A 13,448-nucleotide genomic window follows, 5' to 3' on the forward strand; every position below is an offset into this window, starting at 1 on the left:
CATGCAGAGATCCATTATCATCACGGCTAGCACCGCGGCAGGTTTATTTACGTAACCCTAACCTTACGCCGCACGTCACAGTGAGAGAGAGGAGTAACCAAGAGGGACCGAGACACGGCGACTCTCAGAGCGACGATTCAAACAGACGTTCTCACCCTATAGTCATCGTCGTCATCGCCATCGTTCATCTTGAATCGGCGGAGGCCACTCATCCCTCAGCTCTAGCCACTGAGCGGCACTCGGCAAAGGGGAACAAAGTGACCAAGGGGACCTCAGAGAAAACCACAGGGGGTGTGGAACCCTTGGGGGTGCAGATGGAGGCTGTGTGATGTGGGCCCCGTGGAGGGTGGGTCCTGTGTGGAGGGTGGGCCCTGTGGAGGGTGGGCCGTGTGGAGGGTGGGCCCCGCGTGGAGGGTGGGCCGTGTGGAGGGTGGGCCCCGCGTGGAAAGTGGGCCCCGCGTGGAGGGTGGGCCCCATGTGGAGGGTGGGCCCTGTCGATGTTCTTTGTGGAGGGTGGGTCCTGTGTGAGGCCAGCCAGGGCCCGTCAGTCGCGGAGCTGGTAGTACTTCCCGCTGACGGGGTCAAAGTAGCAGTCGAGGCACGGGTCGTACAGCAGCTCCAGCATGTCCTCCTCACCAGCGGGGGCGGCGTCTACGGCAAACGGCCCCGCGGTGAGCGTGGTGAGAGCTGCGGTGTCGTGAATGGCGAGTCGTGTCAGCGGTGATGAGCGGTGTGAGAAGAGGCGTATGATGTGATGAGTGCTGTCTGATGAGCAGCATACGGTGTGCTGAGTGGGTTGTGTTGGTCGGTATGGTGTACGGTGCTCGGAGTGGTGAGCGGTGTGTGGGATGTTGTGCTGTGTGGAGTGAGTGTTGTGGTGAGGGTGTCACCTTGGCTGCTATGGACGCTGTCGCGGACTGTGAACTGCATCCTCTCACTGGGCAGGATGATGGGGGGGCTGTACCCCCTACTCACGCACAAAGACAAAGATCCCCCATGTAGCCTTAGCAGACCTTTGGAGTAAGTGCTGTTCGCGAGCACCTATGAAGGCCTGCACAGTACACGAGGGGGTGGGTGGCCAACAACACGCCCGGACACCTTTGTCTCCCCAGTACTGAAGTTTTACACGACACAATTTACACGTTTAAGGCTGAGTCAACCTAGTGGAGAGCCGGGACTGGTTCAGATATTCGACACTGATATTAGCCACGACCTAGAATCGAACTCAGTTTGAAATTATGTTCATAATTAGTTTCAGGTTCATTGTTAGTGCAAGCAGCAGCGTTAGTGCTCGAAGCAGTGTTGGTGCTGGAGTCAGTGTTAATACTGGCGGCAGTGTTCATGTCTTTATTATGGCTGCAGCCAGTTATGATCAGGGGTCAATGTTAGTGCTAGGGTGAAGGTTAGTGCGAGGATCTTTGTGAGTTACATAGTCAGTATCGTCAACGATTGTGCATTGGTCAGTATAGAAATCCTGATTATAGTTAGGGTCATGGGTCAGTGTTAGTGCTAGGGTCAGGACTGTGGCTGGCAGTGCGCACCGCGTGGAGGACTGAGCCAGGTCCTCCTCATCGCCCGTCCGTCGCGATAGCAGCAGCTGCATCTCCTGCTGATACCGCGAGCCCTGGGGTTTTGGGGGGGGGGACACAAGTAGCAGGAGGAGGGGGGCAGGCGTCAAAGAGGGGGAAAAATGTGGGGGGCCCTGGCAATCGTACCATCACTCAGAGTGCCCCCTCACCTCACCGACTCGGGGAGGGAGCGGGTGGGGGCAGCTCCAAATGTCGATCCCGTGCCAGTGCCGCTGTTGTAGCCGTGTTAATGATAAAGCTACAAAACTTTTGGGAGACTCACTCAGGTCGCATGGTAAGCTGGCAGCCTCTTCCTCCCTCAGCTCCGCCCACTTTTACATAGCCCCACCCACTCAACCACGAGCCCCACCCACGCAGTGAGTGGCCGATCTGTGTAACACTGCTCATGTGTCCCGCTTGCACCTGCGTCAGGCAGCGTCACCTGCCGTTCGTATGTTGAGTCGAGCACGAGGCCAGGAATATTTAAAATCAAGGCAAAATCCGGAGTTTCAAAAATGTTTCGGTCCGGCGCAGGGGGTGATAGGAGGGGCACTCGGACAGCCTCTTTGAATTAAATGGGACTGTCCCAGTCAAACGATGACGTTTGGAAGTGTTCGTACCTGCTGTAGGTAGCAGTGTTAATCCTATTGCTGTGGTGTAGTTGTAACATTTTATCTGTGCCGATGCTATAACTGAGGTGCGGCTCTGTCGGGGGCGGCGTGTAGCGTCACACCACTGGGGTCCCCGGGCCCATGAGGACACAGCTCCCGGCGTCGTCGCTGCTCAGGCTCCTCTCGCTGTCGCTGCCGAAACTCATGAGGGCGCGTTCGTGCCCCACCGGGGGGCCCCTGGCGCTGCCGCCCCCCCACTCGCCCCGCGCCTCCGCCAACTGCTGCCGGTGGAGGCTGGCGAGCACGCTGGCCTCCAGCGAGTCTGGGGGGCCCAGGGGGGCCCTGTGGACCCCCGCTGTGCCCGGTTCCCAGGACGGTGGAACGGCACCGTTCCTGTTCTAAATGCGGGGGGACGCGCAGAGAGACCTGGGCTTGAACTGGAAACCTTTTGATTGTGAGTCAGTGGTTCTCACCACAGCACAACCACAATTACCATCATAATCAAACACGGAATCCAGGTGACAGAATAGTTCATTTTTTAAAAAGTCATAAAGGAATAAAATACATAACAGGTGGCGTTTCAGGTAGTGACACTCCTTTATAGCACATGGATAGAGAGGCCAGTTAGGAGGAGACTACACTTCATACCATACACACCATTGTACCCTGGTAAAAATATTTATTTTAAGAATGTTTTCGGATAAACGATCTTAAATTGGCACGTGAATAGTTATCTATTAGTGAACATCAAGTCCCAGACAAAACCCTTCCAAAATAATAAATGTGTTAAGCGTACACAAATTTGCATTAAAAGTAAAAGATTTAAAACTTGCTGGCACATTGCATTTTTGGTAACCGTGTTGAATTTTGGTACATTGTTGAAAAAAAGCACATTGTCTACTCAGTGACCCATTTCTGGGCCTCATTATTTCAATATGATCAGAGGCTTTCATGATTTCACCGAAATTGTGCATTTTATTGCAATTAACATTTTACTGCATGATAACCGGTTCATTGGTACGGTGTTACTCTGTGGTTTAATTGCTTCACTGCGGAAGTGTAACGGTTAGCCAGTAACCCGAGTTAGAATTCCGTTCACGATCAACACCAGAAACGATTATCTGAACCAGACCTGGGTCTCCCCGAGGTCGACTCAGTCTCAAATGAGTGCCTGATGCGATGTGTAAACATCACCACTGGGGAGACAAAGGCGGCCGGACTTAGTCCTGGCCACCCACTCTCTCGAGCACCGTGCCGGCCTTCATAGGCGCTGCTTGCTAACAGCACTTGCCTCAACGGGGGACCTTTGTCTGTGTGCGGCCGTCGTGCGAGGCTGCAGTGGACAGCGCTCACCGTTGTTGCTCTGGGCGTCGCCACCTCCCGGAGGGAGCGGCGTGTGATGCGCGCGGTCCAGCCCGGGTCCCCGCTCCTCCCGCCGGTTCCTGGGCCCTCTGCCCCCATCTCCCCGGCTTCACATGCAGGGAGCGACGTTAATAACAAGGTTTTATTTACCATCACGAGTCCAGGATCACAACAACTCATAGAACCTGGAGGGTGGAAAAACCGTTCCACCCACATTTACCCAGTCCTGAGACTCGGGACTCGCTGAGGCATTCCTTGAGATCAACTGGTCTCTCCGAGTCTCAAGGCTCCTGAGGCTCAGCGAGACTCTTCTCTATCTCCCGAAGAGCATTATCATCATAATCATTGTCACGATAATTGAGACGGCTGCAGTGACCCGGTCGTTGCCCTCACTAACCTCCATTCGTGCTGGTATTGGCATTAGCTGAGGGCAGGGCTGTAGAGGGAAGGCCTGTTGAGGGAAGTCCTGTTGAGGGCAGGGCTGTTGAGGGCAGGCCTTGACTGGGACTGGGCAGTCCGCTGCTGGGCGTGGGAGCCACGGTGGGTGGGGCAGGAAGCCGTGCCCCGGCTCTGAGGGGGGAGGCTCCGAAGTGGTGCCCCAGACCGGGGGGCCCCGATGAGGAGGAGGGGGAGGGAGCGGGGGACGTGGAGGGGGAGCAGCCTCCTCGCTCCCACACCGCACGCGGGACGGACGAAAAGGTGAACATTTTGGTCATCGTGGAACCCCCATCTTTAGGGTCCAAAAGCGCCCCTCCTTCCCTCTCCGAGTCGGGCCCCAGTGACGCGTGGTTTTCATCGTCACTCCCCGTGTCACCTACCATGTCACTGACTGCGTCATTCTCCGTGTCACCTCCTCCTGCGTCACCTTCAAATTCATTCCCCTCATAGCTGCCCCCATCACTGTCCAGGCCGCCCAGATTCAGGTGCAGCAGGGGGTCGGGGGTCGAGCGCGGGAGGGGCCTCCTGCCCCAATGGAAGTCCAGATCGTCGCCCAAATGCTTGGGAAACTTCCACCCGTCTGAAACGATCAACGATAGTCGGCGTACACGTGGTGTGTGTGTGAAGTGTGTGCATTATATTAGAGTGTACACACGCACGTGACCTTTAGTAAACTGTACACATGTATGCGCTCATACACCGACGCTGGGACGTTGGTTCATACTTTTGTTATTTCTCAGGTAGCTCTCTAGTATACTGCATACATATGCACGCACAACATATCATTAGCCACGGTCTATTCACTGCTGCAAACGAGCAGATCTCATCAACGCACGCACGCTCCACGCAAACGACGAATAGGATCGACTGTTGAAGCCGCGATCTGACGCGCGTATCGCGAGCGTGACTGTCGATCCTCGACCGACGATCCTCAACCGACGCACCCCGATGTGCCGAATGGCATAGACAGCTCACCTGTGCTCTGCGATGGAGTTGACACCGGTATGCTGATCCTCAACATCTCCCGGACAGGTGACATGTCAGGCGAACGCATCACAGGTGACATCTCGGGTGACCGCATCACAGGTGACCTCATCCCAGGTGACCTCGTCACGAGCGATGTGACCGTGGGGGAGTTCCCCTGCAGGCGAATGCGATCCGGATCTGCACCCTCGATCCGGTTCCGTCTGCTGCTGCTGCTGCCACTTCTTCCACCGCAGCCTGCGCGCTCGCCCGACGGTTCCCGCTGCGGTGGCCGGGGCTGGTGTGGTGAGCCCTGGGCCCGCCTGGCGGGGCTGGCCACAAGGGGGGCACGCCGGCCGGGCGAGGGTCTGAGAGGGGGGCACGGCTCCTTGGCCTGGTCCTCTGCCTGCCTGTGAGTAGCAGCGGTGTTGGGCTGCGTGACACGCGCGGCACCCGGCAGGGGGAGGAGGCAGGTGCGCAAGGGAGTGTCACTTGCCAGCAAAGTGGCGCGCGTGTTCATGTGCGTGTGTTGTTAATTCGTGTGTGCATGCAGGTGTGTGCTTGTGTGTGTGCCTCCGCATGTGTGTGTATGGGCACGTGCGTTTGTACTGCACGTGCGCACGGATACGTACGCGTGCGTGTGTGTAGTTATCTTCATGTGCCTGCACGCGTGCTTGCACCTGCGTCGCGTGCAGTGCATGACGATACGTTCGTGCGCGCAGTGATATACGTGCGCACGCACGCGTGTGTTACGCACGTGCACGTGCACACGTGTGTTTGTGTGCATGTACTTGTGTGCGTGCATGATTCTGCGCTCCCTAACTCTGACCTCCCGGGCCCTGGCTGAGATTGCCTGTCTGCCGGAGGGTGGAGCGCGGCCCGGCATGCGGGACCCGAAGGCGATGTGCGACTCCGGGGGGGCCCCGCGGGCACTGCCCGCCCGAGATGCTGGGGGTGCAGAACGAGGGAAGGGGTGCACAGGCAGGTGAGGGGTGCGCAGGCAGGTGAGGGGTGCCCAGGCAGGTGAGGGGTGCGCAGGCAGGTGAGGGGTGCCCAGGCAGGTGAGGCGTGCCCAGGCAGGTGAGGGGTGCACAGGCAGGTGAGGGGTGCCCAGGCAGGTGAAGGGTGCGCAGGCAGGTGAGGGGTGCACAGGCAGGTGAGGGGTGCCCAGGCAGGTGAGCGGTGCCCAGGCAGGTGATGGGTGCGCAGGCAGGTGAGGGGTGCCCAGGCAGGTGAGGCGTGCCCAGGCAGGTGAGGGGTGCCCAGGCAGGTGAGGGGTGCCCAGGCAGGTGATGGGTGCCCAGGCAGGTGAGGGGTGCCCAGGCAGGTGATGGGTGCCCAGGCAGGTGAGGGGTGCACAGTTAGCTTCCCAGCATCCGGCCCTCGCGGCCCACTGCACCTCACCTCTCCACGTTTAAACGTTTGCTTTGTCGTTACTTGCTGCACGCGCTAGATGATTGTTAGTAAATGCATCCAACGTGCAACGGAGAGACTCCCAACTCAAAATCGTCATCACTGTGGCCATATTACTTTAGACAGCAGTCGCAGGACAATTGGATGTTGTCCCGCCTATAACACAAGGCTGTGTGCATAATGCACGCAGCATGGAGATGTCACCTGAAAAGCAGAGCATTCTGGGAGGATCGATCCCATGGTCACAATCGCACCTGTCACTGGATATCACCTTTTGCTTCCATTGTTATTAGTCTTGTGTGTCAGAGTTTCTCGTAATTTACAGACAGTGGTTAGAATTGGTTATAGGGGCGAGGAGTGACTACCGGAGGCCTCTGTGTGCATATGAAGAGGGCACCGGTTGACTATTACAGAGAGGTCTTTGTGTGTAAGGGAGATGAGTGAATATCGGAGGCTACTATGTGCGTGTGTGTGCATGTAAACGGAACAGGTTTACTACCAGAGGCCTCTGTGTGTACACAGAGAATGTGTGACTGTCGGGGGTCTTGGTGCTTGTAGAGGGCCCGGGTTGACTACCACTAGGTAGACTCAGCCTCAAATGAGTACCTGGTACAATGTGGAAATATTGCCGCTGGGGAGACAAAGGTGACCGGGTGCGGTGCTGGACACCCATTCCCTCATGTGCAGTGCTGGCCTTCATAGGTGCTCGCTAACAGAACTTGCCCCAACAGTCTGTCAAGGCTATGTGGGGGATCTCTATCTTTGTGCAGGGCATGGCATGACTACCGGAGGCCCCGGCGAGCTGGTCGCCAGGGCCGGCGTCCTGCGGGCGGAAGGCGGTGGCGTCCAGCAGGTGCGTCACCTGAGCGACGTCGGGCGGCAGCTGGAAGGCACGAGGAGACGGGAACCCTGCCCAAACCAAGAGAGCTTTCTTCACAAATATCCTCCCTGCTGAGTTCAACTTCACTGGTACCAGATTCCACTCCGCAATCACTCATGAATAAAGTTGGCTGAACATCTAAATATAGGGCCACGGAGCTTAGGAAATGTTTGATGCCAGTTCTCGCTGCCTTCCTGCTTGGCTGTGGTGTCCCATGTCCCTGAATCTTAACGGAAACTTCAGGAGTAACAAATGCGTGTTTATTTATTCCACGCCCAATTTCAGGTTATTTTCCCAGTAATAGATTCAATACTCTCCCCCTCCCCCACCGTGCTAACCATATTGAATTATACCTCTCCTGTAGTTAATTCCACTTCTCATACTAGCTTCTTCCTCCCCCCCATACAAAATACCACCTCCCTGTACCAGATTCACAAGAGGACACAGGTGATGAACACAGCAGAGTATGTGAACCTAGGACAGTTATTGAAGCGTGATCAACTTACAGGATAATGAGGTGGACGAGAGTGGGTTGTAGTGATTTTGGAAATCTGGCAATGAAAAGCAACATAGCTATGTGCCTAGAAAATAAGTGTTGTGTGTATTACACGCTATGGCATATGGATCAGAAAGCATGGACAATGACGATGATAAATGAAACAAATGTTGATGTAAAAAAAGAGACAGAGGAACACATGAATCAGAGAACATAAGCAAGTTAGAGAGACATCACATTGACTGCTCACGAAGAGTCAGTGGGATTGGGTAGAACAGGTTATGGACAGAAGGGAAGATGATCCCTGGTCGAGGCAAGGGAAGCAGAGGCTACCACAGGAATAACGAAATGGGCTTGTTTGTGGGAGACAGATGGATGGTTGCTTCACCACGAGTGATTACGACAGCTTAGGGAGGCCTTCATCGTGGCTGAATATGATGAGTGGATTCCACCTTTTGTGTTCGAATCCATGATTTGCCAATTTCCGTCGACGTGATTCCCGGTGTCCCCCCACCCCTAGCCCGCGCTCACCATCTAAGGGTGCCGTCTTGAAGGTGAGGATCTTCCGCAGGCGGCAGCTGGCGGAGATGGCAACTCCCTCGAGGGAGCTGAAGGTGCTGCCCGGGAAGGCGAGGGAGCTCAGCGAGGCCAGGTCCAGCACCAGCACACACCACTACATGTGCCGCATCGCACACGACACACTCACCGCGTTACCAATCGCCCGGTTGTCATGTCCCGAGCATGTGACTGACCACACAGACCATGTGCGTGGAGATGAGCAGTGTGAGATGAGAGGGGAGAAGGTAGGAGAGTGCGTGGAGTGAAGTACAGAGACGTGAGAGAGGAAAAGTAGGAGAGGGCGTGGAGGGGACTAGAGTGAGATGATAGCGGGAGAGGTAGGGAGGAGCAAATCCATGGAGCTTTAAGTTCATGCAATTGACCCGGCATCAGATCGAGAGCTAGCGATTGGGGTGATGTGGTCTCATTTCTGGGAGCCCGTGAGGAGTCTGGCAACAGAAATTTGGTGTTGTGCACTTGCCACGCTGCGGGGAAGCGAGGCGAGGGGCAGGCGAGCATGCAGCTGTGTCCCTGCCACCTCCCGCTGGGCCGTGGACAGGTAGAGCCTCCTGCGCGTGGCGCCCAGGTCCTGCACACTACACGGGGGTGGGGGGGGGCACACTTTTCACTCGGGTGGAGGAGGGCCATATGTACGTGTACACACGTGTACGTGCGTATGTGCACGCATGTAGCGGTTGCCACGCTGCACTCCAAACTTAGCAAATCGAGTTCGAATCCCGATCACGGCCAAAATCAGTAACAAATATCTGAACCGGTACTGGGCCTCCCCTAAGTCGACTCAGTCTCAAAATGAGAACCTGTTGCGGTGTGTATACATCGGCGTGGTGCTGGCCACCCACCTCCTCGTGTGCCGCGGTGGCCTTCATAGGTGCTCGCTAACAGGACTATCCTCAAAAGTCAGTTAAGGCCATAGGGGGGATCTTTGTCTTTGTAGGTGTGTGTGCATGGGAAAGTGTCGTGTGGTGCCACTCACAGCAGCTCGAGGGAGCAATCACTGCCCGCCGCCTGGTTTAGCTGCACGGCGAGGTACGGCTGTAGGAGACTCACTGGTACGTGGGGACGGGAGGAACGGGGGACACAGGGGTCAGGGTCAGTACAAGGGTTAGGATCCAGCCATCTCGGGGTCCGTGTGGGGGTGACTTACGCTGCTGGTGGGAGTCCTTAGGGAGCTGCATGCGAGTCATCTGGATCCACCCATCTCGGGGTCCGTGTGGGGGTGACTTACGCTGCTGGTGGGAGTCCTTAGGGAGCTGCATGCGAGTCATCTGGATCCACCCATCTCGGGGTCCGTGTGGGGGTGACTTACGCTGCTGGTGGGAGTCCTTAGGGAGCTGCATGCGAGTCATCTGGATCCACCCATCTCGGGGTCCGTGTGGGGGTGACTTACGCTGCTGGTGGGAGTCCTTAGGGAGCTGCATGCGAGTCATCTGGATCCACCCATCTCGGGGTCCGTGTGGGGGTGACTTTACGCTGCTGGTGGGAGTCCTTAGGGAGCTGCATGCGAGTCATCTGGATCCAGCCATCTCGGGGTCCGTGTGGGGGTGACTTACGCTGCTGGTGGGAGTCCTTAGGGAGCTGCATGCGAGTCATCTGGGGGCTGCCCTCCAGCGTGTACACGAACCCCCGCACGTCGCGCGCGAAGACCTGCAGAAGCGCGACACCATGAACGGTGAGGCCCCCGCATCGCTCGGGGACGTTTAAGCCCATCGTTTATTTAATCATATGCAAATGATATGCAAATGATAGGGGAGGCAGTGTTGCAGTGGTTATCACACTGCTCTCAGAGCCAGCGACCTGAGGAGTTCGATTCCCGGCCAGGACTATAACATCAGTGGCGGGTGATATCTCAGCGAGTCCTGGGATACCCCCCACTTCACCAACGCACGCTGCCCAGTGTGGTGAAGTATGGTCAAACTACCTCCATTCACGACACGTTGTGGGGAGACCCTCAACCAGTAGTGGATAGACATTAATGCTGCGCGTATACATCACGATCTTCTTTGGTTCTTTTGGTAAGGTCAAGTAGAATGAGAATAAAATAACACAATAAAATTCTCACGACGTTTCGGCCACAACGCAAGCGGCCGTCTTCAGGTGAAAGGTACAGACCTGTCGGGACGACTGTTATTATTCTCATTCTACGTGACCTTACCGAAAGAACCAAAGAAGATAAATCCTTGCAGTCACGAAAGCTTTAAATCGATATACATCACGAGTTTACAAATGCATATTCATGAATAACCAACGCATATGGCGTTAGCCTGCACACCGGGTCCAGTGTGAGTTCTCTGGTATTGCTGTAAAGGTGCAGGTGGGGGTGCTGGATGGCGGAGGGTCAAGGACAAGACGGGGCATTTCACCTTTTGGATGCAGCTGGGGCCCCCATGTAGGTGCCATCGTGCAGTGGGGTCTTTGCCCTGGGCACTGAACACCTCCACGCTTTCCCCTCCCTGACCAAGAGACAACATTAACAGTCATCAGCGGGGGACTCTGTGAAGCCTGCACCACACTGGGGGTCATATGCAGACACCGGGGCGGTCCTATGAGGACGAGGATCATATTCATGGGTTATAAATTGTGGTTTGTTCAATTATGAAATTTTTTATACAGTATATTGCCTTCTTCTTTGGTTCTTTCGGTAAAGTCACGTAGAATGAGAATAAAATAATAAATTGATAAAAAATTGATTAAAAAAATAATATTATTGTGTTATTTTATTTTATCAATTTATTATTTTATTCTCATTCTACGTGACTTTACCGAAAGAACCAAAGAAGATGAATCATTGCAGTCACGAAAGCTTTAAATCGAAGTATATTGCCTTATTTTCCAGGGTGTCTCTGAGCGCTCTATGAATGCATGCCCCTTGAATTAAACCAAAAGTAGACAATATAATTCAGGGAATACTGCTAATATGAGCTTAAAGATAAATATGAGCAAGCAAATGTAATGCACGAGTTCGATATAAAAAGAACAGCTGGGTAAACATGCCATGGGTGCGTCAACGTTGGCACGTTTTCCTGGGAGAGTTACTGTCAGTATACCTCAGGCAAAACTTAAAAGGCGGGCCGAGATCAAACTTATGAAATATAGAAACGAAGCAAAAACAGGTCAAAGCACTGTGAAAAACAACAAACCCGAGGCGGAGTTTAAAATTAGATCGTATAATTGTCCGTGACGCGGGATCAGAAACGTGACCAAGAAAACAGAACGTGGGGCTGAATGGCGCACAAAGAAACGCGGCGGAGTGATGGCATTGTTGGGAATCGCACTGAGAGGTGGGAGGAAGAGGAGGAACCCCGGCAAACACGGAACGTTGGCCCAACGTTGGAATGTATACTTGGACAAAAGGTTCAGAAGAGTCGCAAGTTAGAGACGTGGCATCACCGAGCGTTGATAAAGGTGGGCTTGGCAAGGACAGGCTGTTGCTATAGATGACGACTAACGAGACCGGGAACAGAATAGCAGCCGAAGGAGGGATCATGAAGGAGAAGAAACCCGCGGTGGGGACGAGCAATGAGACCAGCTCATCCCAACCACTGGGGGGGGCTTCATCCAGCAGTAGATAGAAAATGGCTGATCGTAATAAACGCGTGCGTTTTCTCAGCCAGGTGTCCATCCACGCTAAGCCAAACTCATGAATGGGGCGAGTGACCAAAACGTCTCAAGTGGCAGCACGCTTCTAAAAAAGTCTTGAGACTCAATAACGCCTCCCGATATAAATGAAGCGCATTGTTGTAATTCCACACAAGGGGGCCCTGCAGACACCTGGAACTCTTTCTTGAACATCGTGGATCCTCACGACTCCCCGCCGTGCCCTGGTGTATCCCTGTCACGTAGAGAAGCCGCATTCGCTCGGATCCCCGCAGGCCCGGGCCACGGGGTTCCCCTGCGTCCCAGGCGGCAGCCCCACCAGGCGACAACGAGGCTTCACGTAGCACACAGGCCCGACCCTTTCTCCTTTGCCTGGAACAGCGTTTCGCTCGGCGTTGCGCGTGCGGATTCCGCTCCGAGACCTGTCGAAGTTTAAGTAGATTGTAACGAATTAACTTTTAACTGTAACCAAATTTTTTTTTACTGAAAACCGCGCCACTTTCGACTGTTTGTGTTGGCGTCCGTTGCCATGGAGACGCGACGCGGGGTTACGGTTCTTGGGTTTCTCGCCATGCAGGGCTCGCGGGGCAGGCTCGGCAAAGTGTGGTGAAGTATGGTCAAACCACACTTAAACTAATGCGACTGTAAGGCCTACAGACAGACGGACTTAATTTACGTGTTGATTAATACATTTGTTTGAAAGCACCTTCGTGGGAAAGCTGCCTTTAATTTACCATAATTACTGCAATTAAAACATGACAATAAACGTACATATTCTTAGCTCTTTCGGTAAAGTCACGTTGAAGGGAAACAATGAAATAATAAAATATATAAACCAATCATATATTTTATTACTTTATTGTTTCCCTTCAACGTGACTTTATCGAAAGAGCTAAGAATATGAATTACTGCAGTCACGAAAGCTTTAAATAAAAAAATTAAACGTACAGCCTCTTTGCTAATGAACTGCTGGATGATGGACAACCCACACCTGTCAACCCCTTCTCAGTGCCTACCTCGTTACAGAACTCGGCTCTCCGGGTTCACACATCACCAGAGGGTTGATGGATCACACGCAGACGTTGCTGTGAAACTCCCTCCCCGTGGGCGGCGAGGAGGAGGAGGAGGCAAGTGGCCTCGTCGCCAGTATTTTCTGGTCTAACACTGCTGGTGAGACTTACACCATCACGAAGGCTGCTGCTGCTGCTGCCGCCTCTGGTGTACGCCAATCAGTTTCAAAGACAATGTATATATTACCAGCTGTATTACCCGGATTCGCCCAGGACTTGGATCCACCACGCCCGGCCGCCTTTGTCTCCCCAGTGGCGATGTTCACACCACACCAGTTACTCGTTTGAGGCAGAGTCGACCTAGGGGAGGCCCAGGACCGGTTAAAATAATCGTCACCGGTGGTGGCCGTGAGCGGGAATCGAACTCGGGTAGCCGGGTTCGTAGCGCGGCGTAGCGCTAAGCACTACACTACAAAGCGTTACGCTTCCACACACACACACACAGATACTCTTTGGTTCTATGCGGTAAAGTCA

At 54.4% G+C, this 13,448-nt stretch overlaps 1 protein-coding gene and 1 long non-coding RNA gene across 3 annotated transcripts; one reads left to right on the forward strand and one right to left on the reverse strand.

Moving 5' to 3' along the window:
- Nucleotides 1–14: 14 nt before the first annotated feature.
- On the reverse strand, nucleotides 15–13,007 carry CFAP20DC (CFAP20 domain containing). 2 transcript variants are annotated; one of them, XM_032969778.2, is made up of 16 exons: nucleotides 12,921–13,007; nucleotides 12,079–12,326; nucleotides 10,671–10,760; nucleotides 9,861–9,954; nucleotides 9,284–9,356; nucleotides 8,771–8,885; nucleotides 8,263–8,404; nucleotides 7,142–7,264; nucleotides 5,772–5,890; nucleotides 4,955–5,375; nucleotides 3,939–4,559; nucleotides 3,533–3,648; nucleotides 2,302–2,577; nucleotides 1,542–1,624; nucleotides 891–967; nucleotides 15–651 (listed from the first exon to the last, which is right to left on the reverse strand). In XM_032969778.2, exons 2-16 carry the CDS (start codon nucleotides 12,097–12,099, stop codon nucleotides 545–547), a joined length of 2,478 nt encoding a protein of 825 aa, XP_032825669.2. In that variant the 5' UTR covers nucleotides 12,100–12,326; nucleotides 12,921–13,007; the 3' UTR covers nucleotides 15–544. The 2 variants fall into 2 exon arrangements, with proteins under 2 accessions (XP_032825669.2, XP_075929721.1); XM_076073606.1 differs by lacking the exons at nucleotides 9,861–9,954; nucleotides 10,671–10,760; nucleotides 12,079–12,326; nucleotides 12,921–13,007 and adding an exon at nucleotides 9,455–9,737.
- LOC142930624 (uncharacterized) lies at nucleotides 5,249–8,363 on the forward strand. Its single transcript, XR_012946583.1, has 3 exons — nucleotides 5,249–5,354; nucleotides 7,126–7,324; nucleotides 8,252–8,363. It is a non-coding gene; the product is annotated as an uncharacterized LOC142930624 (long non-coding RNA).
- Nucleotides 13,008–13,448: the final 441 nt, after the last annotated feature.

This window comes from Petromyzon marinus, chromosome 42 (genome assembly GCF_048934315.1).
Source record: "Petromyzon marinus isolate PM22_M1 ecotype Great Lakes invasive population chromosome 42, UKy_Petmar_22M1.pri1.0, whole genome shotgun sequence".
Lineage (NCBI taxonomy): Eukaryota > Metazoa > Chordata > Hyperoartia > Petromyzontiformes > Petromyzontidae > Petromyzon > Petromyzon marinus.

Bases quoted from the DNA above. Each gene is read 5' to 3' on its own strand.
- CFAP20DC (XM_076073606.1), bottom strand. From the start codon at position 9,737: ATGACTCGCATGCAGCTCCCTAAGGACTCCCACCAGCAGCGTAAGTCA. The intron at 5,891-7,141 runs GTAGTCATGCCA...CTGCACCCCCAG, and splicing joins CCAGCTCGCCGGGGCCTCCG to CATCTCGGGCGGGCAGTGCC. The intron at 1,625-2,301 runs GTGTGACGCTAC...CCAAAACCCCAG, and splicing joins TGGGCCCGGGGACCCCAGTG to GGCTCGCGGTATCAGCAGGA.